The sequence below is a fragment of the Lemur catta genome, chromosome 11 (assembly GCF_020740605.2).
Source record: "Lemur catta isolate mLemCat1 chromosome 11, mLemCat1.pri, whole genome shotgun sequence".
NCBI lineage: Eukaryota > Metazoa > Chordata > Mammalia > Primates > Lemuridae > Lemur > Lemur catta.
Window position 1 is genome coordinate 77,534,835 of NC_059138.1, and position 24,270 is coordinate 77,559,104.

General features: G+C 41.0%; 1 protein-coding gene across 7 annotated transcripts in view; it reads right to left on the reverse strand.

The window, feature by feature from the left end:
* The window catches only part of PDE1C (phosphodiesterase 1C), a 483,316-nt gene that overhangs the window by 247,983 nt on the left and 211,063 nt on the right, over positions 1 to 24,270 (reverse strand). For 2 of the 7 annotated variants that reach the window (XM_045564391.1, XM_045564393.1), the window contains exon 2: positions 15,162 to 15,188. The exons of the other annotated variants lie outside the window; for them this stretch is intronic. In XM_045564391.1, coding sequence (XP_045420347.1) covers positions 15,162 to 15,188 — 27 coding nt within the window. The remainder of the gene's footprint in view (positions 1 to 15,161; positions 15,189 to 24,270) is intronic. 7 annotated transcript variants of the gene reach the window in all.

Consider the following 24,270-nt stretch of genomic DNA (forward strand, 5'->3'; position numbering starts at 1 on the left):
TTTTCCTCCTATAAATTGTGTCCCTTTGTCTGATAAACACATATGCAAGAAACAAGGACAAAGGAAGAGCCATCTAAACCACGAGGTCAGCTACCTTCATTCATCTACCTGCCCCAGCACACCCATCCTCGGAGTTTATTAGGGTAACTCTAGGGCCATGGATGAGACACCAGGGAGGTACACAGCACTATTGACATTTTGGATAATTCTTTACTGTACCAAATCAGAACTTGGAGTGGAGGGTGTCTCAGCAATTCACATTTTAATAGACCTTCCTGGTGATTCTGATGCTATTTGAGAACTGTTTGAATACCATCTTGCCACAAAGAAACCCAGGTCTAGATGGTTTCACTGATGTATTCTATTGAATATATAAGAAAGAAATATTAATAATAGCAGCCTTATAAAAACTCTTTGAGAAAATAGAGAAGGGAGCACATCTCATCATTATTTTCAGTCTCTACTCCCTTATGGAAGATGTACAAGATTCTTTCTATTTGCCTTCTGATTCTTCTTTGAAGAGATTCCTGGTTTCTTTGGGATGGGCCATTCTGACAGCAAGTGGTCCACAGAGTCCAGGTGGCCACACTGCAGGCCCTCAAGTAGAGAAAAGTCTTTATTAGTTGTCCTCTTCCTTTGCTTGCAGCCCTTACAGGAGTGATAATCTACTTCTCTATAAGGTAACTTAGAAGGGAGCTCACAGCTCACCCACAAGAACACCCACAGCACGGTATTCCTTTCCTACTCTTGCAATCAAACCTCACCCCAGCCAGAGCAGGGATTGGGACTCAGATAACAAAAGAGATGATAAAAAACGAACTATCTGCTCACATTATTCCTTCTAAATAAAATATCCATGCCACCTTTTCACATCTGGCTGTTTTTTCTTATTCATCCTTAAGCCTCAAGCGTCATTTCCAGATAGCCTTTTCTGAACCCCCAAACTAAGCAGAGTTATTTATACCTCTGCACCTTTATCAAAGAACTCATATTGAAATTACCGGCCTAGGTCCCTATATCTCTCCCATTATGTCATTTGCTTCTTGATGGTGGAAACTACATCTCATTGTTGGTTTTGTTTTTGTTTTAATGTCTCACAGGGCTTGACCATTACACAGCTGGACTCAGTAAACATGTAGTGAAGAGTCTGGGAGTGGAGTCAGACAAGTCAAAATTTACAAACAGAAATAAAATATGCTCAATACTTTTGTTACAACTCATTTTTAAAAATTAATACTTTCAATTTGTTCTTCCTCCAAACTCTCAGCAGTATTGTTAATGCAAACATGCGGACTGACTTTCATTTTGCAAATCTCACCTATCCCTTTTAAATCTCTGGTGGGCTTGTAAAGTCCCTGCTCACAGATCTACGCATTGCAGAACCTATTAGAGGATGAGTACAGGGACCAAGAGAGTAACAGTGAACAGATGACCCCTAGAACCTTTGGCTAAAAGGGTTGGATTCCTTCTTTTACACTCTTTCTGCAGGCCTGTAGTTCATCTTATGGATCAGCCTGAAGCACAAGGCAGGAGCTTCTCTTACCGCTGCCCACTGCTGGCACCATTCCAACTCATCCTCTGATAAATGAGATCCTGGAGCGTTAATCTCCTATATAAGCAGAATAAATGTCTGAGGGAAGCCAAGTTTTGCAGAGAGTTTACAAGGTTTCACTCTTAATTATAATGAAAAAGGGCATTCTGTGGCCATAATTTTTATTGGAAGGGAGGTCATTATATTAACAGGTAATATTTATTAAGCACCAACTATATACCTAGAACAGGGCCATATACCATACACACACTGTCTCATATTTAATCCTTACAACAACTCTATGAAGGTATTAGGTATTCGTAGTAACCCACACCCTGAGAAAAAGTGTGCTTAAGTGACTGAGAAATCACAAAGTTAAGAAGGGGTGGAAACTGGCTTTAAATTCAGGTCTCTCAGACCCCCAGAATCCGTGCTCCAAATGCCAATGTTATATTGCCTTGTTTATAGACTTCTGATATAATTATGCTCCTACAATGTGCCACACAAACCAATGGCAAAAGTAAGTCACTGGTATCCAGGAGAGGAAATCATCTACCCCATCCATCTAAAGACCAAAAGGACCTTTTAAACATGATTCATTTTCCACACAAGAGACTAATTTAAGGAAAATTTCTTTCTATTCAAAATAATGATGCTAAATGGGAAGCGATTTAAGCTTTACAATGGCTTCATCAGAACCTCATCTGTCAAACTCCAAAATCATGCTCCTGGAACACATTTCTCAATACGGTGAATCAGCAGGGGGGAAAAGCAGATGTAAAGCAAACAGGTGAAAGTGTGAAGTTAGCGTGGTCTAATGAGCACAAACTGCAGTCTTAATGAATAGCTGTGCCCATGGGCCACCACCACTTCAGCACCACCATCATCATCACCATCATTGGTATTGTGTTAACTACCTTCATTCCCAAAGAACAGCATTATGTCCTCTGAAGGAAGGAGGCTTCTGTTTACCCACCAAACAGGCACTGTTTGCATTACCAAATGGGTTAATTTTCTACCTTTCTCTCTTAATATGGTGGTGACTAATATACTACTATTACCAACAACATAGAACACTAGCAATTACTAAAATTATCACAGAATCATGGCAAAGTTATCAAAGATGTGGAGTCATGGATTTGGCATGACAGCGGAAGGATGACAGTGCCATCATCTCACAGTCCACACTGCTCACATCAGGTTCTCAAGCTCTTTAATTGCTGTGTTAATTCCAAGAACTCTTGATTATGATCTAATGATAGAGCACATCTTAAAGATTAAGAAACTGATTATAGAAAAGTCAGCGCGTTAAGTCCTCCATTTGCATATATACCAGAGGGCAATAAGACAATGGTGACAACCTTGTCCCCTAGTGGCAGAGCTCTGCAATTCAGACGTTTGCAGCAGAGGGGAACTTGCCTGAGATGCCACATTCACCCATGCATTCAGAGGTACTGGCCCTGTATCAATTTCAAGGGATATTTCTGTCATGTACTAAGTAGGAATCTATTCCCATTTATACTGTGGCTTGCTTTGTAGCTACTAATTTTTGCTGAAATTACTATGATAATTTGCTCTCTGCATCCCACGTATAAGGGATGGAACTTCATTTTCCAGTAAATTTATTCTGTTTTATTGCCTCCTAGGTAACAATATGCAATAATACCAAAGTGTGTGATTTTATACTTTTCAGGACCGGTAAAATTTAACAGCATGTGGAACTTAACGATTTCCAATTTGTTTCAGGATAGAGTACACTGTATTTACATAAGCCAAACAGTATTATCCCTTCAAGACAACCTTAAAATCTCTTCTAATGCATGATTAAAAGTACTTGTAAAATTTAACTGTATCTAATACACCTATAAAATCTTATATGTCGGCTACATTTATGAAACATAATTCATAAAGTTGCTACATAATGAATCATAAGTTGAAATAGTAACATTAATAATAATAGCTAAAATATTCTTTATACTTACTAAGAGCCAGGATGTATGCTTAATGCTTTTAATCTTTATCTCATCTTAATGCTTTTAATCTTTATCTCATGTAACCCTTACAACAATCCCATAAGGTAAGTTCTATTATTATTCTCTTTATAAAGAAGAGAGTAAAGCTTAGAGTGAGGTCTCTTAACTTCAGCACTATTGACATTTTGGATAATTCTTTACTGTACTCAAAAGGCTCTGTGTATTACAGTATACTTAGCAACATCCATGGCTTCTATTCACTAGTAGTACACCCCAACCCCAGAAGTAACAACCAAAAATGTCTCTAGACATTGCCAAATGTCTTCTTGGGGAAAAATCACCCCCAGTTGAAAACCACTGGCTTAGAGAAATTTAGTAACTTATTAAAGATCATTAACTATTGTTTCTCTGCCTTTTGGCTAAGATCTAATCTAATGATCATATATTTAGGAAACAGTGGTTTAGAAGCCAGGCATTTTGACTCTAAAATGTGTGCTCTCAACCAATGAAATACAGTGCTATCTACTCTGTGATAGTTTAAAGAACATAAATTTTCCTTCAAAATAGAAAACTAAAAATGAAGAACTGTAAGTACCTTCCTGTGGAAAGATCATCTGTGGCCACACCAGACCGGGCCCTTCCAAAATTTTTCCCTAATTAAGGCCCATGTCCCAGTGGCTAATGCTCTTCTATCATTTGCTCCCTTGCCTTACCCATCCCAACCTTCTTGCAGTCCTGTTCAATGTGCCCCAAAAGACAGTCACCAATTACTGGCTAAGGCTGATTCCACCCTTCAGATAAGATTCAGCCTTTGCCCCGACAGAGCCCCTAAAGAGCAGGGCCTGTCTACTTCCTACCAGTTCCTTTAGGTGACCCAAGACTTCCACCCTGCACCATCTCAAAGTGCAGCAAACCCTCTGCCCGGTAGCCAGTGAATTCTGGTTTCCTCCTGAGGGATGTCCTGAGCCTTCAGTGACTAAGCACCTTCCATGTGCAAAGACCTCCTCTGTGCTTTGCAAATACTATTTCATTCTGGGCTCACAAGAACACTAGGAAACAAATATTATTTCCATCTAACCGAGAAGAAACAGGTTCCAGCAGGCAGGGGAACCCACACCAGCATTACATTCATGTCAGGCTCAGATTCAACCCAAGTGTGGACGACTCCAAAGCTCTGTGCTTCACCCCAACCCCATACCCTTCTAATTTCATGGCTGGGAAAAGACTACAGACATGCCTCTTCCCAAGCATGTTCTCATCTTACCCTGCTTCCTCCAGCTTGCTCAGAAATTCCTCATTCCAGTCCCCTCTCCCTGACATCCCAAAATATGGGAATAAACAATTCAGAGCTGTGTGTGATTCCCCTCGTGAAAAGGAAAGGGAAAAATTCAGGCAGTAACCTCATGAACTTTGAAAAGGCAGTATCATTTAAATCAGAGGATAGAAAAATACAGAACAAATTTTCTCTTATCTGATTCTATTTTTGTTATTTACCTTTTATGCATAAAAAGTTATGCATTCATGTATGACTGATCATACCGCTTCAGAGCACTTTAAGCTGTTAAGTACTAAAATGATTTTGAAAAAAAGAACCTGGGGGCGGAGGTGAGGATTGTCCCCCTTCAATCACATTATTTCAATATAGCTTATTGTTTGTTTGTTTTAAAATCTTCATTAAACTTTCCCGAGCGCTTCAACTTTTAGGTTAAGGCCAGATACAAAAGATTTTGAACATAAAATGTCCTGAGGCAAAAAGAACAATTGGCAGAGTGGGGAAATGAACTACCAAAGGCAGCTCTTTCTGACCCTTTGACTTCACTCAGCTTTAAGCTGCTTCATTTCTTCCTTTGGGGAAGGGGGAAAAAAAAAAAAAAAGAAGGGCTCCACAGCTGTAAAAAATTATAAAACCACTGGGATGGAAATAACTCAAGAAGCTTTCAACATCTCAAAGTTGCGCCTTTAAACCCTGGCCTGACCATTTCTCTGCTTTGTGACCTCAAGTTACTTCTTTTCCCTGACTTCCTCTTCTGTAAGACAGGATCACTGTGACAATGGAATAAGATAAGGCATGTGTGGCACCTGGCACGCAGCAGACACACGACAGATTTCAGTCCATAGGGTGGCCTTTAGACATACCTATGTTTTTGCCAAAGTTTATGCTTTGCCAATTATACTTTTCATGTCCTTGCTTTGATTAGCTCTCATTAATTAGGTGAAATTAGAAATATTCTAAACCAAGGGTAATCTGGATAGTGCCCAAAGGACCATTAATATGGGCAGAGACTATGTCACCTGCCCAGTGACCTCCGTGCTACCTGGCAATTTTGCCCCTCCCAGGGGATTCAGTTATAGGGCACAGAGCACCCACCATCACTGCAAATGTTGTTCAGCGTCCCACACATCCTTGTGGAAGGATATCAGTAATTGGAATCAGAGAATATCATTTTTGAGCCAAAAGGAACCATATTCATTCTCATGTTCAACCTCATCTCCTCACAGATGAGGACACTGAGACCAGAGAGAAGCAACTTGGTACAGCTAAGTTAGTGACAGAACCCAAATATTATTTTTAATCTTACATCCATATCAATGGTTCTCAACTAATGGTGATTTTGACCCTCAGGGGATATTTTTGGTTGTCACAACTAGGAGAAGGAGAGTTGTTACTGGCATCTACTGGGTAGAGGACAGGGACATTGGCAAACATCCTACAATGCACAGGACAGTCCCCACGGTGAAAACATCGACACTGCCAAGGTTAAGAAACACTAATCCACACTGTTGGTCCAGGGACTCCAGAGAGTCCAAACGCTGCTTCTTAAGCTGCTGCCACTGGGAGTTGAACTTGGCCCCAGTTTGGAGGCCCTCACCAACAACTGAAGCAGCCCAGTCAATTCTGCCTCTTTAGCACTGAAGGCCACTGGGATTAGGAGGGATTTAGAGACTTGCTGCCTCGAGCAACTAAAGTCTGGTCATAACTTCTGGAGCACAGGGATACGCCCAGCATCAGTGTCATTGACGGTCCTAAAGACGCACTTAGATCTAATCAGGTAATCTAAGAAAATGAGTCTCAGAACCATTTTGGAAAAACATCACAGAACAGCCAAATGAGGCACAACCACATAGTTATTAAATATTTAGAATCATGAACCTCAAACAAATACATTCGACACTGCACTGCACGTCTCCAGAATTAATGGTTTGAATGAAGGGAAGACCGAGGTTGAGCCACTGATACAAAGCAAAAACACTCTCAGCGTTTCCACCCAAAGTTAGAGTTCCACGTTGGAGGAGCTAAAATAGAAAAGGAAAGCAGAGTCAATGATCCAAGCAATTATGTACTTTCTGGTTCTTGCCATGCATGCCATCTGTCTTGCTGACCTCACCAGCCTCCATATCGGCCAATGTGAGGGTCAGATGAGAGTCTGCATGAGGGAGTATGCAGTGAACTGCAAAGCCATTTGAGAGTATGAGTCATTTATCAATCTGAGCTTATATACCACAGTTCCACCTGGCAACTCTGACTTCAGTTCTGACCCATGGTAGAATATAACAAGGATCCCAATCTGATTTATTCATAAATTCAACCCACGTTTAATAAACACTTGCCATACCCAATGCTTTGGGGGAGCATATTCACCACTCAAAAAAATCACAGTGAAGCCAAGAAGAATGATGTGCACCCAGTTAACTCCTGTGCATGGACTTAGAGCAGCAGGAACTCTTTTGGGAGGAAAGACGGAAGAATCCATTGAAAGAGGCATTTGAATTGGATCTTGAAGAAAAGATGAGACAAAAATCATTCAAAACACTAAAAAGAGTATGAATGAAAAAAGGATCATAGAAAACACTAGGTAAATATGACAGTCAGTAAGGAGTTGGCTGGCCTGGAACTCAGGGTGAATGGAAAGGAGTAACAGAGACCAAGCAGGAAGGCTGAGGTGGAAGCAAATGTCAAGAGCCTTAAAATCCTAAACATGAAGACTGGCCTTTAATGGCCAACAGGAAACCAGTGGAGATTTGTTGTTGTTGTTTTTAAACATCAGAGGAGCTGTGGAGAAAGTTGTCAGACATGCGTACACACAATGGAGAACATGAAGAAGCCAGAGTAAGCAGAGATTAGGGCATTATTCAATACTCTAAAAGACAGGGAACGAGACTAGACCAAGATCATGGGAATAAAAATAATGGGAAGAAAAAGCCCACAATCTGTTACAGACACATTTATCATGGGTGAAGAGGAAGAACAGAAAGTTAAAGTTGAAGAAATACAACAGAAGAACATATGAAAATGGCTCATAAGTTTTGATACTGGAAAGGCAGAAGAATGGTAGTAATTATCAGACATAAGGAAGATGGAAGAGAAAAGAAGATTGAATTGTGCCTAGACGATCCTCTTGACTCACAAAATGACAGTTCAACACCAAGGTCATTCCTGCTGCTAGTATCTAGATACTGCACCCAGACTCAGTGCCTGAAGTACTTACTACATCCCAGTACCCCTTTCCTCAGGCTAGACAGACTCTCGACAGCATCTAGATAGCCTCCCTGGGCCTGGAGCCCTACACTGCTGCTCCCCAGACTCCTGCTGCTATACTAGCAGGGTGAAAGAGTGAGTTAAGGAATGAACGAGAGGTGCTTGCCTGATACTCTGAACTCTGACCCAAAGCTATCTATGGAGACCCTCCAACACCCTCCTTTCTCCCCTGGCTATGCTTCACTTGAAATTACAGTACTTGTAGTCCCTTTCCCATGTGGACCATCTGGGCATTATCTTTTGTGGGCTAAGTCTCAGCATCCACCTCTTACACGGGGCTCTAACCACCACTACTGTCGCTCCTTCCGGTCTACCCTGAGCTGCTACCCCTCACTATGAAGTCATCCTGATTCAGGTGGCAATCTTGGAATGTAAACTGGACACATTCTAATGGCTTATGTACTTGTTCTTACTACTCTGAGAATTTATTAGTCATCACAAATATAGAAAAATATTTTTAAAGGGCTTTGTTTCCTAGAAGATCCTCTTGTCCCTGATGTCACCACTAATCTTTAGGCTCTAAATATCAATAATACTAAGTAAGTAGTAGAATTGAGGATTAGTTGTGCATATGTATGCAAAAATACGTGCTTTGATTTATCCTACGTTACCCCTGTCAACTTTCCCAACAAGTTATTTTGGTATCATTTTCATTACAAAGGTAGGAGACAATAGTCTACCAATTCTATTTCAAAGACAGTTCACCAATGGCCCTTAATATGTCCTGGGAAGGACATGGGGGCACAGTTCAACAGAAGAGGCACCTGCTACTAACTATGTCCCATCCTAGGATACAGCTGCTCAGAAGGCAGTCTTCTCACAGGGTGATAACACTCACCTTCCAGCCCCTCACACACAACAATCTATCATTAACAGCAAAGGTGGCAGTTCTGTTGATGACTCATTAAATATGCTGATTCATGAAGGCTGAACATGGGCAGGCCTGAGAAGGAACCATTGCAGGATTTAATCAATTACTGGGTTCATCAAATGTGATTACTCAGCCACATCAAAATCCAAGTGAAGGAAGGCATACTTGGGAAAAAATAACTTCTTGCTTCGCCTTGCGACAAATAGAAGCCACTCTATTACCTATATGTACAATATACACTTTGTCATTTATCTACACACATGTTTGTATCCTGAGCTCTCTTCCTTCTAGTGTCCAGAATATTTTTGAGCCATCTTCCCCTTTGGAAAAAAAAAAAGCCCAAAGAATCAGCAAAACATACATTTTAACCAGAACTGAAAACATGAAGAAAACTAAGAGAAAAGATTATGAACTACCCTACTAGACTTAATATGCCCATACTTTCAAGCACCATGAATAACAAGCCATACTGTAGGCTCATGTTGTAATCTAGTGAGAAAACAGCGTAAGACAGTGTGAGTATTCCCCCAGCAGACCTAATTGCTCCCAATGACCTTCAATACTTACATCTATTATATAATATTTATACATTTTATTAGAATTATTTTATTCACCAGTATCTTACCTCCAAGCCTGTTTACCTATTCAGAGGCATTTTTACATATCTTGTTATTTCCAGTATATACTGTAGTAAGTATTAAATTTTGTTAAATCAGAATATTTTTGTAAAGTACTATGCATGTCATTATCAATATAATTATCAAAAAGATGAGAGATGCCTTTACATTAGATAAAGAGCCAGAATTTCTACCTAAACTGTCTAAACAGAGTTATAATTCATAACAAACAAATACATAAAAACCTTCATGCTAATAAGCGTTTCACTTCGTGGTGTGGCTCAAAACTCCAACTCTTAACCATCCTCACCAAAGTATTTCCACAGTCCAGACACATGAAAATTGGACATGTGTCTGTAGAGGTCCCTCAGGTTTGTGGAGATGTCTTTATTTGTGCCTCTACCTCTGAATTATGCTGACCAATGACAGCATCCCCCTAGCAAACTAAAATAGAGGTATGTGTGTATATGTGTGTGTGTTGGGGTGGGGGGTGTTGGAAGCACTTTTAACATAGATTCAGTTTGTCATGTCATCTCTGATAGCAATTCCTTTCTTCAAGGGCAGCCGAGAAGTAATTAATTATTTCTACGTATTTACTATTATTTTGTACATGGTCTGGCATGCTCTCTCAATTTAGAAACCTCTGCAACCCAGATCTGATAACTTGAAGGTAAAGCTGTATTACAAGCAACCTGATGAGAATTTTCTGGGTAAGCAGGCTTACCATGTAATCTTCCCTAGCTGTCAAATTACTATTTCACCACTTCTGCAAATCTCTTGGAATGACTGACCCTCGTGGACGAGATTCATTCATAATGTGAAAGGATGGTTCCCCTTAATCACATAGATTTAAAACTCAATCTAATAGGGTTTTCTGTGCCGGGAGAAGCTTACCTCCTACCTATTTGGTGCCTTTGCTCACCTGGTAAAGAGCACATATAACGTCACTACTTCTATTGAAATTCTGGTCTTGGAAGAGAAGAGTACACTTCTGTTAATGCTAAAAGTAAGAATCAGTAGAATCACTATCATCAAAATATTCCCTTGGGCTACAAAGATATGCCTTGTACTTTATGAAATACTTAAAGATGGATAACTACCTCAGTTGAGTTGTAGTAGGATGATGATTACTTTGAAAGCTGGGAGATTTTTTTTTTCTTTAACATAGTTTCGAATGGTAAATAAATGTATAAATGAAATGAAATAAAACTTAGCAAAAAAAAAAAAAGTGTAAACAAAGTTAGATTATTTTTGTATCCTGGGCTGTCTTCCTCTTGATGTTCATATCAAACTTATGTAATCTAAAGCTTTCTAATATAACATTTATGTCATTTAGTTTTCCTACATGAAGCCACCAACTTTATTTGACTAATTATTAAACCAAATAACTACAGTTAGAATCTAATTAACCAGTTGAATTTACATTGGTATGCTTGTCCCTAACAAGAAAAAGGAATCACAGACAGCTACCACCAGTCCAAAAGAATCATCAAATAGATAAGCATACAGTCAAACAGACCAGCACCTGACTGGGAGTGTCAATACATATTTAAAATCGTCTACCATCCACCCAATGAGAAATCTACATATTCTGCATCTACAGATCCCCAGAAAAGATCTCAAGCAAGATCGTTCTGAAAAAGGCTGAAGGTTTGCTACACAGATTAAAGAAGGCTGCAAATTTTTTAACACTTTTTCCATCAAGAGATGTAGTCTATGCCCCGTTCTCTTGAATCTGGGTGGGTTCAGTAGCTTGACCAACAAGATATAGCAGAAGTGGTGTTGTGCCAGTTTCTGGACCCAGGCCATGATTAAGAGACTAGTAGTTTCCACTTCCTGTCTGTTAGAACACTCGGCCTAGGAAGCCAGCTAACGGCAATTACCCTGAGACCACAATGTAGTAAGAAGCCCAAGCTACGTGGAAATACTCAAGAGGGTAGAAGCCATATGGGGAGAGAGGGGGAGACAAAGGGACAGAGAGAGAAACAAGGAGCTCCAAGGCTCCCGATATGACGCTGTCTTGGAAGCAGATGGATCCTCCAGCCCTGGCAGTCCCAGCTGACACCGGGTGGGTCAGAGTCAAACCATCTAACCAAGTCCTTCCTGAATTTCTGACCCACAAAACTGTGAGCAACAGAAAGTGGTTGTTTTAAGCCACTTAACTGAGAATGGTTTGTTATTCAATGATACGTTAGTAGAACATGGATCAATTTCATACAAAAAATATGTATCTGATTAAAAATAGAAGAGTTCAAACCAATCCTCTAGTAATTTGCAAATTAAATGACTTCAAAGAATCTGGTTCAAGGCAGTCTGTTTTTTTATTATAGTGACATAACAAAAACTGCAACAGCATTTACGTCAGATATGCAAAAATATGCTTTCAAAAAAAATTGACATTGTAATTTGAACCTTGACAGGTTTGAGCAGCTATCTTATAAAATTTCCTCTCACTTGTCTATCTCTTCTTAAAATAAAATTGAGGCAACTTTGTGGTATCTCATACCCCAGGTTAAGTATATGTGAAAATGATAAATTACCTTTTACTACTGAAGACTATTGTGCCCTCTAATCTGAGTGATTAATTTACATCCTGCTCAGTGGTTCACATGCAATTACTACCGTGAGTCCAATGAACCTGAACAAGACAGAATTGGTCAGCCATCTGTGTAAGCTCACTATATTTAGAAAAAGTATAGCAACCTCCAGGAAGCTTTAAAGTTTTAGTTCATTTTTCTCTCAATGATTTGTGCACTGTACATTGCATAACAAATTATAATACTGCTCCTTTGGTCTACTGACTTTATTTGGAAACCATAGGACATAGGAGGCTCTACGACGAGATAATGCTCATTAGAAAACGTGAGATTAAAATGGTAATCTAAAAATGTCATTGTTGAAATCTATTGGCAGATTTTAATTACATTAGTGATTTTTTTTTATCTGCATGTAATCTGCTTAATTCTGTAATACCAAAGTCAAATACAATGAAAAGCAGACACTGGCCTTTTAAACTGAATTGTGGGCTTCAAATGTTCGATGAACCAAAAGTCTAAACAACCCCATTTCTTCGGAATGTGCTCTCCAAACTCTTCTCAATAAAATAGAATAAATATTTTGGCACTTCCATTAAGTACAGTCATGCATCTCTTAACGATGAGGCTACATTCTAAGAAATGTGTCCTCAGGCAATTTCATCATTGTTCGAATACCATAGAGTATACTTACAGAAACCTAGATGGTAGAGCCTACTACACACCCAGGCTACGTTGTATGGCCTATTGCTCTTAGGCTACAAACATGTACATCATATTACTGTACTGAATACAGGCAATTTGACACAATAGTATTTGTGCATATAAACATATCTAAACATAGAAAAGGTAATGCTCTGCACTACACTGTTGCTACAGCTCCTAAGTCACTAGGCAATAGGAACTTTTCAGCACCATTGTAATCTTACAAGACCACCGTCGTATATGTGGTTTATTGTTAACTGAAACCTGGTTATATAGCACGTAACTGTACATTCCCTATGCCTCTCCTTAATGAGAGGCCCATGAGACTAGACTTATGTTAGAGCATTGTTTTTATTAAGAAAAGAATACCAACCATAAGCAATAGTACTCTTGTCAGGTTTTCATTGGCTCATACCACCCCAATCCTGACACTTCTAGAATTCATTCAGACTTTTCCTGGAAAAATCCTAGAAAGATTCACATGATGTTATCTGGCATGTAAAATAGGGAGCCTATACATTAAGGGAAAATAACTTAGGTTTATGTTTTAATCAACTCAACTGAGTTGTGTAAGAAACAGCTGTGGCACTTCTCCCCAGTGCCATCGCCAGCAGTCTGCAAAACACATCAATTTAAAAGACCACAGTCCCTAAGACGAACAGTTAGTATTTATGCATTCAACAACATTTACTAAGGGGCTGCTATATTCCAGGCACTGTGGCATGTACAACAGGAGACACCAGAACAGCATAAGAGACAAGATGCTCTCAGCTGGGCAGGGAGAAACAAGGAGAGAACAGGGCAGCTACAGGAGCACATAGAAGGCAGACATAGTTCAAAGAGTATTAACTACGAGACGGGCCAGGGTTCAGGTGGGGAGGAAGGAATAGCATACACAAAGAATGCGTCACCCTGTTCAAAAACACAATATTATCAAGACAAGCAATATTTACCTACTTCCTGGTGGCCTGACTGATTTCTTGGGTAACTTTAAAACTGATGTATTTTGTCTCACCTAACTCAAGAAAAGCCCCGAACACAGTTGAGCTCTTCACCCTTAGATACACCTAAGATAAATACATGTACCAAGAGTTCAACAAAGCTCTTCCTAAGAAAGCATCCATGATCAGCTGAACCTTTAGAATCACAACTTTGATGGGGAGCCATAGCTAAAGTTTAAGAAATGAAGAGGGGAGGTTGGAAGTGGCAAGAGATGATGCTGGAGAAATAAAGGAGGTCATGAGAGGCCTTCTGTGCCATTATTGTTCAATTAAACTTATGAAAATGAATCACTGTAAAAACCAAAAAACAGTACATGCAAGATGAACCAATGAATGAACTATGTGAGGTAATGAATATGTTAATTTGCTTGACTGTGGTAATTATTTTACTATGTGTGTATATATATATTAATATATGTGTGTTTATATACATATATATCAAACATATCATATACCTTAAATATATATAATTTTTAAAAGCTAAACCAATGAGTAACTTCCAACATGAAGTACCTGACATTTCCTAAGCTCATTTCATTATTCTATTATTTAGAGACTCCACCCACCCTCTCCATATTAACAACCTGTGCGCATGCACAAATACACATGCTGCCCCTTGAAATCAGCAAACAACATCTGTCAAAGGCACTTTAATGAGGAATTAAAATGTGCTTGCCACTGGTGCTGGGAGACCATGCACTCAAAGACCTGGTGAGTCATTTTTGTTGAACTGTAAACACAGAGGATGCAAGTCCAAAGTTTAATAGCCACACAGGCCAGGGCCAGTGTCCACTGATCACACCATGGCTCCTCACTCCAACGGTCTGCAAAGCACAGCCCAGAGCCAGGCTGGGGCCTCATCTTTGTAGATCCACTTTCCATGGTACACAAGGGGTGATGACAGATGGTATTCTACTTAAAATAACCCTTTCCACAGTCAAATCAAAGGACTACCACTGCCCTTAAAGCAGTTTAAACCTATACTTTGAGCTCAACAGCATTTTTGTCTGCAAATCAGGCAAAGGGGAATTCAGACACTAAAAGTGTATTTAAAGACCTGGTTCTGTTCCCCTCAATGAACCTTCAGCCCCTGCCAGGCCAGTCCCTCTCTGGTCAAGGTTTTAGTAAAATCACTAGACAGCGCAGCGGGAACAAGTTTTTGAATCCACAGGATCCACTCTCGTGTGAAGGTGTCCACCTACTGTGCCACTATGGATGCCTGCGATCAATTTTTAATTATAGCAGCAGCAGCGATCAGGAGATAAAGCAAGCAACATGCTGAGACGGAACCAACAGCCTGTTTATTACAATTCCAGTCCACCACGAGCCAGACTTGCGAAGAGTTGGGCCACAAATGACTCAACCAATCACAGCTCAGAAAGATGTTCTTACCTCTGGGACGTTTTCTTATATTTCCTCCTGTAGGAAAAGAAGCATAAACACATATCAGAAAAGGGGCTGTGGTAAGCAGTGGGTAAGAAAGGGATGACTTCAGCAGGAATGAGTATGGAGGTCAATACTTCCTGGGAGTTTCCCTCAGTGAAGCGTGTGGGTTTCAAAGCTTAATGAAAAGTTATATACAGACTCTACATCTTTACAGTTAAAAAACAGCACCCCAAGAGCTCAATGGCTCTGCCCCTATGTTCTTCCCTTTCCCCTTTGAAAGTACTGTATGTAGCATCTTGGTTGAGGTCAGGCTTTAAAGACAGCAAATCTCAGCCCTTCCATTTACCACGTCCATGGGGTTGTTGCAAAGTAAGTGAGCAGAGGCTTGTAAAGCATTTCTTTTCTCTAGCACATACCAAATGGCCAATAATTACCAGTTATTTATATTGTCACTTTTATTCCCAACATCAGCACTGAGGTTCCTTTTAGGATGTACCTTTTTAAACGTAAATGTGTAACCATGCAGCTAAACCACGAGATCAGATGTAAGGTCTTCAGAGAATGAAGAAGTAGCAAAGGGACCATGAGAAAGTCTAGAAGCAAACAGTGGAAGCAGCTTTAGGAACTTGTGAAGGGCTCAGTCCAGCACTTCCCCAGGAAGCAGGTGAGGCCCAGTGCCAGCCCACCTCTGCGATGTACAGTGTCATTCAGTCTTGGGCAAATCTCTAGTGCACGAGCCCTCTTCATCTATCAAATGGAGATGGTAACATCTGTCCTGACCATCTCACCTAGGTCATGGTGGCATCCAAGGGGAAAATGGCCACAAAAGTATGTTTTCCCAATATCCCAATGTTCTTCATGTTTGTGTCAGTTTTTATATACTCTGAAGAGTTTATTAAAAAGTTTTAATAGGCTCTTCACTGGGGAGGATTAGAGAAAAGGAAGTGCTGGGAAAGGAGAAAATTCCTTGTAGCATCTCCAGGAAGGGCAATGCTTCCCAATTGTCCTAGTTCCACACCTGCATTCCCGTTACAGTCACTGCACCCAGGAAGCCAAGCCACCGACTTGCTAACAGAGAGCTGTATGTCACATGTGTTAGGGTTTTTTTTTTAATATGAAAGAAAGGTCTAGAGGTTTCAAATTCCGATTACTACAGCCTGTGACATCTCTGTTAAAATGAAAACACACAGCAGTGTTAGGTGTTTAAGTGAAGGAAGCAGCATGCCACACAAAGCCTAGATGTGGCTCGTATCCATTTATCTGAAGGGAGATACATCAGAATGACAACATGTCTCCAGCATAGTGGGCTAATGGATCACTTCTTTTATATTTATTTTTATGAATTTTCCAAATTTTCTTTAAAAAATGAGCATTATGATTACAATTAGAAAAAATTTATAAAAATATACATATACATAGTCACCTATACAGATATACAGATACCTAAGAATATCTATACATATAGATAGCTATTTACATGTTTGAATTATATCACATATAATGGGGAAGAAGAATGACTAACAGGGTGGGTTAAGGCTTGGGCTGTAGAGCAAAACCCCTGTGTTCCAATCTTGGTTCTAGCACTTAGCTCTGTAGTGTTGGACCAACCACTCAACCTCGCTTAGCTTCAGTTTCTTTGTCTGTAGAGTGGGAATAATCAGAGCACCTCTCCAGAGACCTTGTTATGAGAAATAAATGAGATAATTCACCTGAATGTCAGCTCCCCGGGGGCAGGTTCTTTGTGCGGTTTGCCGGTACTCCCTCCAAAAGCTGTGACGGATGTGCTCTGGTCATTCACCCTCTCGCGCTTGGACCCTGTCACCAGCGACAGCTCACGCTCTCCAGGCAGTAGCCAAGGGCAGAGGTTTCATCCACAGGCATGGAGCACTGTGAGCCATGGGTGTGACCCCTGCCCTTCACCTCATTAGCACTGCAGTCTAATAAACTGATCTAAGGAGCATCTGGCAAGGCTGAAAAGTGACCCACTGAGAGTGTCCAGGGACCAACGGCAATGGACAGTTGGGCCAGATAGATGCCCCCAGCTTCTACTCAGAAGCCCAACTAATCCTATCAGCAGAGGGTGTCTTCAGGGGTCAGAAGAAGACAATTTTTGCCACTGGCTTCCATAGAGTTCTCCCAACATTTGCCAAAGGACTATACAAAGGCATTGCTGGGAGTCCTGAAAGAATCAAAGATGAACAAAAACAAGAAAAAGCTTCATTTTGGCACCTGCTAGTAATAAGCACTTAACATACATTGCTAATCCACATAACTCTGCAAGATGCACCTTCTTGGGGAGGGAAGGGGATGGGTATATACATAACATAATGAGTGCGATGCGCACCGTCTAGGAGCTGGACACGCTTGAAGCTCTGATTTGGGGGGGAAGGGGGCACAAGGGCAATATACATAACCTAAACTTTTGTACCCCCATAATACGTGGAAATAAAAAAAAAGGTGCACCTTCTGAAAGAATTTGAATTCTAGAAAGGAGATTAAGACATGCACTTAAAGTGTTATCTTATTATAACAACAAATACAAGCAATGGCTCAAGGAAGCTTTGTGGAAGGGGTAGTCTGGATTGATGGGTAGGATTTCAACAGGGAGAACTATGGAAGCACACAGCAAGCAGGGAAGGAGGGCTGCCTAGTGGCCTCCAACCCACCCAGCAAGCAGGGTATATGGAGTGAGACGGCAGGAGGTAAGGCAGAAAAGTGCTAAGGACAGAGTTAAGCAGGAAAAGTAATAAAATGTATATGTTTAGAAAAAGATGATACCTGGGTGGGGAGCGGTCACCTCTTGTGGGAAGCAGTGTCATGCACCCTCTCCTGTGCTCTCACAGCACGCTGGAACCTACCATACTCCCTCCTCTGTGGCGTTGCATTGTCTCATGTCTGTGACTAGGTGGAAAGACTACAGGGCTCTGTGATAGACCTGGTTTAAAACCCAACTTCACTAGCCATGAGACCTCAAGCAAGCTCTGCGTCAAATCAAGCTTTGCTTTCTGCATCTATAAAAATGGATGGAGTGCTCTCAGATGAGATAACGTATTAAATTTTCCAGGCACTGCACCTGCCATCAAGGGAGCATTTGCCCCTAATTTTGAGCTTCTTGAGGTTAGGGGTCCTGTCATGGACCTTCCTATCTATCCCAAGGGCTTGACTGGCACATGGTTGGCATGCAACAAATATCTGTTGGCTAAATAAATGAATTCTTTGCAGCTGCCATCCATACCTGTCAAAAGATGGGTTGTGTATCTGGTAGACAAAAACAGGCAGACCAGAACTCTGATTTTCAGTCCAACTCACCTTCCTGACACGCCCTTCATAGATGCATTCCTGGCTTCATAAGTTGTAAAGTTTTCCCTTCCCATCTTGCCTCAATTACACATAGCCCCCAAACCGAGGCAGACTCAATCCAAATAGTGTCATCTCACACTGGAGTTTGGAGGTCAGCATTCAAAGCACAAGAGCAAATGCAGCTCCACAGAAATGATTCTACTCAAGAAGCAACTCTCAGATCATCTTGCCTGGACAAGGTGGATGAGGCCTGGCTGAGCCCTACTCATCCTTCAGTTCTCAGCTGAAACATCACTTCCTCCCAAAGACTTTCTAGGGCCTCCCATACTGGATAATGCTCCTTCTGTGTTTCCCATGGTGGCCAGAGCTTATTCACATCATTGCACTTGTGACTAGTAGCGGTTACGATCTGTTATGCTGATGGCAAGAATGATGGCTTGTCCACTATCTGCCAGTGTTTCTCCCTTGCCTAACACACAGTGCTTGCCAAATGGCAGCCACTCAATGTGTTCTTGTTGAATGCATGAATGAATTTATCCAGAAATTGATCTTTTTATCTTTTTCCTTCTGTTTAACAGAGTGCTATCTTTTTATTCTTTTTCCTTCTGTTTGACAATCATTTACTATGAGCAGTGACGACATCTACCCATGGCCATGGTTTCCTGCACATGGAAGGAAAGCAATGAGAGGAGGCTGGGGAGCTCACAACTGGTGAGCAGCTCCTCTGTTCCATATCCGTTTCTCAAATTAACTCACTGACTTCCTACAAACCCCAGGAGGTTTCCTTTACTTTACACTTGACACAAGTGAGTCTGAGAGAGATTGAATAACTTGCCTAAGGACACAGAACCTTATAGTGGCTAAGACAGAAAGCAGATTCTGAAGCCTTCACAGAAAATTGAGAAAATTATGCAAAGAAGTCAAAGGATTCCACTAGGAAACTTAGGCACCAGACAAAAACAAACAAAACCAACAACAATAAAACACACTGGGTTCTTTCCATGCAAATGCAGGAAATGAGCTGGAAAAGAAACCCAGTTTATTCTTGGCCTTTTGTTTTTAAGAATTTCAACAGAACTTATCCCTGACTCACAACCTGAAAGATAAAGGGAATATTTTTAAATGTTTTGTTTTGTTTTTCAAACTTACTTTAAATTTATAATTTTTTGAAACTTGAAACAAGGCAGCACAAATCTCAAGATTCGTGGAGCCAGACTGAGCCAATGGAGAAAGCAGAGAATGACCAGGAGCTGCTGTGCTCTGGGACCTGGCAAAGCTGGCAGCGTGGGACAGGGAGGGAGGCCAGGGTCATGCCTGGGCGGAAGACAGGTCATCTTCGCAAGGCCCGGCTGAGGAAACCACCTCAACGAAGGTCTAAAGTAGGGCTCTGCAAACTCCACTTCCCAGAATGGGCCCCACCCTTCACACACACACACACACACACACACACACACACACATAAACACCCCACATGGGGCTTCATCTGTCTGTCCACTTTTGTGTTTTCAAGGAGAGGGATTACAGCATAATGCTTAGGATCACTTGCCTGGGCTCAAATCCCTTCTCCAACTTACTGTGTTCAGCAAGCTGCGTAACCTTTAGCAACTTCCGTCACTTCTCCAACCACCAGTTTCCTCATCTACAAAATGTGGGTAACAATCGTACCCCTCTGCAGGGTGATGTGAGAGTTAGGTGGAATGATGAATTAAAAGCATTTAGCACAATTCTAGGCATCCAGGAAATGTTCAAGAAAGAGTCAGCTACTGTGCTAAAAACAATAGTACTGCATAAATAATAATGGTATTATAATTTGATAGGTTTTACAATTTTGTTTGGAAAATAAAAAGCCTTTCATTGATTAAAGGCAAGAAAAAAAGGTTGAAGATTGCTTTTCTAGAATGGAAAAATGGAATGCTCCCCATTCTCCTTATCTTGGAACACATGAACCACAAAGAAAGCAGGTGCTAATCTCAGTTCTGCTAGGAGGAGGATGAGCTGAAACCCAGCCCAGCTCTCCCCTGTGCCCGAGGGACCTTGTGGCCTGTACGCCCTGCCACCCACTCCGGCTGTGTCCCACTTAACCTAGCAGAGCTACACACTTGCCTCGAATATCGAAGCTGGGCTACTCCTCAGAAGACAGGAAAAAAGAAGATAAAACTGGGTGCTTATGAAGTGGATGTCATAATAATCCTCAGAAATAACTAAACTTATCTTTTAACAAAAATCCTTTTTATCAATAACTCCCTGAAAACTGAGCCCAGTGACTTGCTTACACAGCATCCCTAAGCAGTCTCAAGAAGGTGTCACTCAATGCAATGATAATCATGTGCTATAACTGGAATTATTGATTGACCCATACTCATTTAGCTCTTAAGCAAATTAAAAGACTCCTGGTCTTCACTGAAAATCAATGTCTGTTTAGGTCCAGAATGTGTCTATGGAACTGTGGATTTCCCAAGAGGTATCAAATGGTGTGTGTATGTGTCTGTGTGCAGTCCATTTATATCTGGATGGCCACATTCTGACAAGGAGTTTCTGAGACAGGAGCATCATCAAAGGGTGAAGAGCATTGACCCCCAATATTTAAAAAGGTTCCCCACAGCTCTCCACGGCTGTGTCACCTAGTAGAGGCTTCTAAACCCAGAACTTCATTTTATGTGTCCTGCCCTCAGTCAGGGAGAGAAAGGATGAGATTAAGCAAGCCCACGGGTGATTCTGTCCACAGTAAGGATGGACCTGCCTGGGGGCAGAGCATAAACAAGCAGGAAACCGCAAGAAGCAACAGTGAGGCAAGAGCAACGATGGTCTTACGGGGCTTTATCTGCTTGTTAATGGCTGTGAGTTCCCAAAATACTGGGCACACCTGCAGTGAAATATACATATCGAGTACTCCAAAGTCAAACAGATGATTTGGAAATCGTTTCTAATAGCCTAGATAAGTGAGAGTCGATTAAACATTGATGCTAAACCATGAAGTGCCTGGCAGTCTTTCACTTTTTTAAAGTGAGTGTCTTTGAGCAAGAGCCATATGGGTGCTGCAATAATGAAGTTTATAAATAGGCTTAATATTCTAACAAGCTGGCTTTGAAGAACCAAAACTTGCACTCCGTTTCTAAGTTGACAGCAAGATACCTCCCAGTTGGGCACAAGAAGATTTTCTGATACGGGAAGTTGAATATGCAACAACTGCACACACACAATGAGAATTCCAGCTCTGCCTTCTGTGTTCCCTGGGGTTTCTGGGTAACGATGACTCACACTTCAAGTCGCATCGGATCCTGTCTCCATCCTTCCCTGCCGGGACCACTGCTGCTGCCGACACACAGACAGCTTCGGAAAGCTTGGTTCTCAGCCCTCAGCTACCCCAAGGGAGAGGAGGTTGGAGGACAGGCTCAGAGAAAAACAAAGTGCACAGCAAGACTCATATAGATAACTTCATGTTCTCACGAGTTCGCATCACATGTGTCTCACTTCTGGGAAAGTGGACTAAGATAAAATGCCACAAATAAGCATGAAATGAGTGAGGAGGATCTTAACAATCATCTGATCCTCTGGTTTTGGTTTTCATCGGCATGCAGGGAGCAGACTGAACAGAACTAAATATCACAATGAACTTCAACTGAATTTGCTTACATCATTTGTATGAACTCATCTACATGTTGCTGAGAACGGAAGGCCTTTGTATTACATTTCTTCTCATTCGTACCAGTGATTTCATTTCCATGATATATGTGTTAAAACCTAAATTTGCAAAGCTATTGATTGCTGGCTGGCCTTTCCCATATTCTGAACAAGTAAATGCCAATGAGAAAATATATATAAACTTGCAGTCCCCCAGCACCTTCCACAAGAATATTTAGAGGTGGGGAGAAAGATACTAGAGAGAATGTCAGAATCTCTTCTCTTATTAGCTCAAATATTTAAGTTATGAGCTACAAAGTGAAATTCCATGTGCACAGTGATTCTATTTTCCTGGTTGGCCAAAGATCCAAGGCAAGACAAAAAAATGTAAAAATCATAAAATGACATTTTCACCTGGAATAGCCCAACCATTAGGAAAGAAACAAAAACAACCAACAAAACAAAGAAAAAAATCTAGGTCTTCTATTTGAAGGAAATTTTTCTACAGACTCTTGCTCTCTAGCCCTCTTAGAAAAGGAAGATTGCATTTAGGGACAGCCATTTCCCAAAGATACAAAATTCCAGCCAAAAGTGATGAGATCAAATTCAAATGAAGGAAGCCTTTGACAGTGTGCTTTGGGGGTGGGGATGGTGAATCCAAAGAATGGGAGAATGAAAATCTGAAACAGAGCTGTAAATAAAGACAATCCACTCTTCACTCACTCCTGTGAGCAAGTGTGTTTCTATCCAGTGCTGGGCAGGCAGAGGGAAGTGGAGAAAGCTTTGAGAGGAGGGTAACCTAATCCAAACAACCCCCACAGGAAGCCCCATCTGGAACTGGACCAACGCACACAGCAAATCCAGGCTGTGTCAGGGGCTCCTGTGCTCCCACAGCGGCCCCTCTATTTATTCATTGTTCTCCCTCCCCAGCCCCTCCTCTGCCTGCAGACAGCTGGCCAGGCACAGCATCCAAATCTCCTCTTCATGCCTGTTTCTCTCTTGAGCTTGGGTGAAAAATTCCAGGACTTGGATTACAAAGAGGCCCCAAATGGGACCCCTCCCCAAAGAAAGCTGAAATCTGCCTTTGGAAAGCAAGGGTTTTCACGCAGGCCAAACTCTATTTCCTTCCCTCTAGCTAAAAATCCATTGCTTAATTCTAGGCAATGAGCTAATTGGTGACACCAATGAAAAAACAAGGAAAGGTTCCTAGAGAAAGAAAATACAAAGTAAATGTCATGCTTGTAGAAGTCCAAGTAGTATATTTTTTGCATAAATGATTTATTCGTCTATTCACGTATTTACAACCACTTGCTGTGTTGTAAGTACAGCAAAACTGTGTGGGTGGGAATGGAAGAGATTTTTGTGACCTCGTTCCTGGGAGCCTGGCTCCTGTTTAAATAAACATCAATGAGAAAGGCTGAAAACAAAAATATCTCTTAATATCTGTGACAGCACTGCCAAAGTGGAGATAAATCCAAAGGATTAAGACAAAATCTCACCCTTCACAGGCATATCCCTGTAATTAGGGGAGGAGTAGTTTTTTTTCAAATTCAATTATCCAGAGAGCTGCTTCAGTTCTCTACTGTGTTTTCCCCCTCTGTAGATTTAGCCAGAACAAAAACTGCATCTTCTGCCGAGTTTGACTTCAATGACAGTCTAATTTTTCTAAGCCTTGCCTGTCGACTCCAGTAGTGTTCCTTCCCTCTCTCCACTTTATGCCTTTCCTCCCAACTCTTATCAAAACCTACACTTGGCAGAAAGCAGCTGCCAGTCATTTATAATTTCAGGTGAATTTGGGTCAGTGCCATGGCTCCTTGGGAGCAGAAGTCCTTCCTATTTCCTTTAAAACCCTGTCTTATAGTAGCATCATCTATGTAAGCCTCTCTGGACACAGACTCTGTAAATCTCAGCAATTTAAATATGGCAAAATGAAGCCATTGTCCAAAATACACGGGGGAAAAAAAACAACTATCAGATACATTTCTTGGGACCATGTTGAGCTCTTCTCTCAACCGAAATCAGTTGAGCGTTGGAATTAAATTCTCCTGAGCTACAGTAGCTACCTTCACTGAAACTGAAACTATGCCAAATTTCCCAGAAATGAGTGCTTTGAACAATTCTTTCATTTTTTTTTTAACAAATGACTCATTTCAGCTAGAGATTTTATAGACAGAATGGCAGTTCTAAACAACAT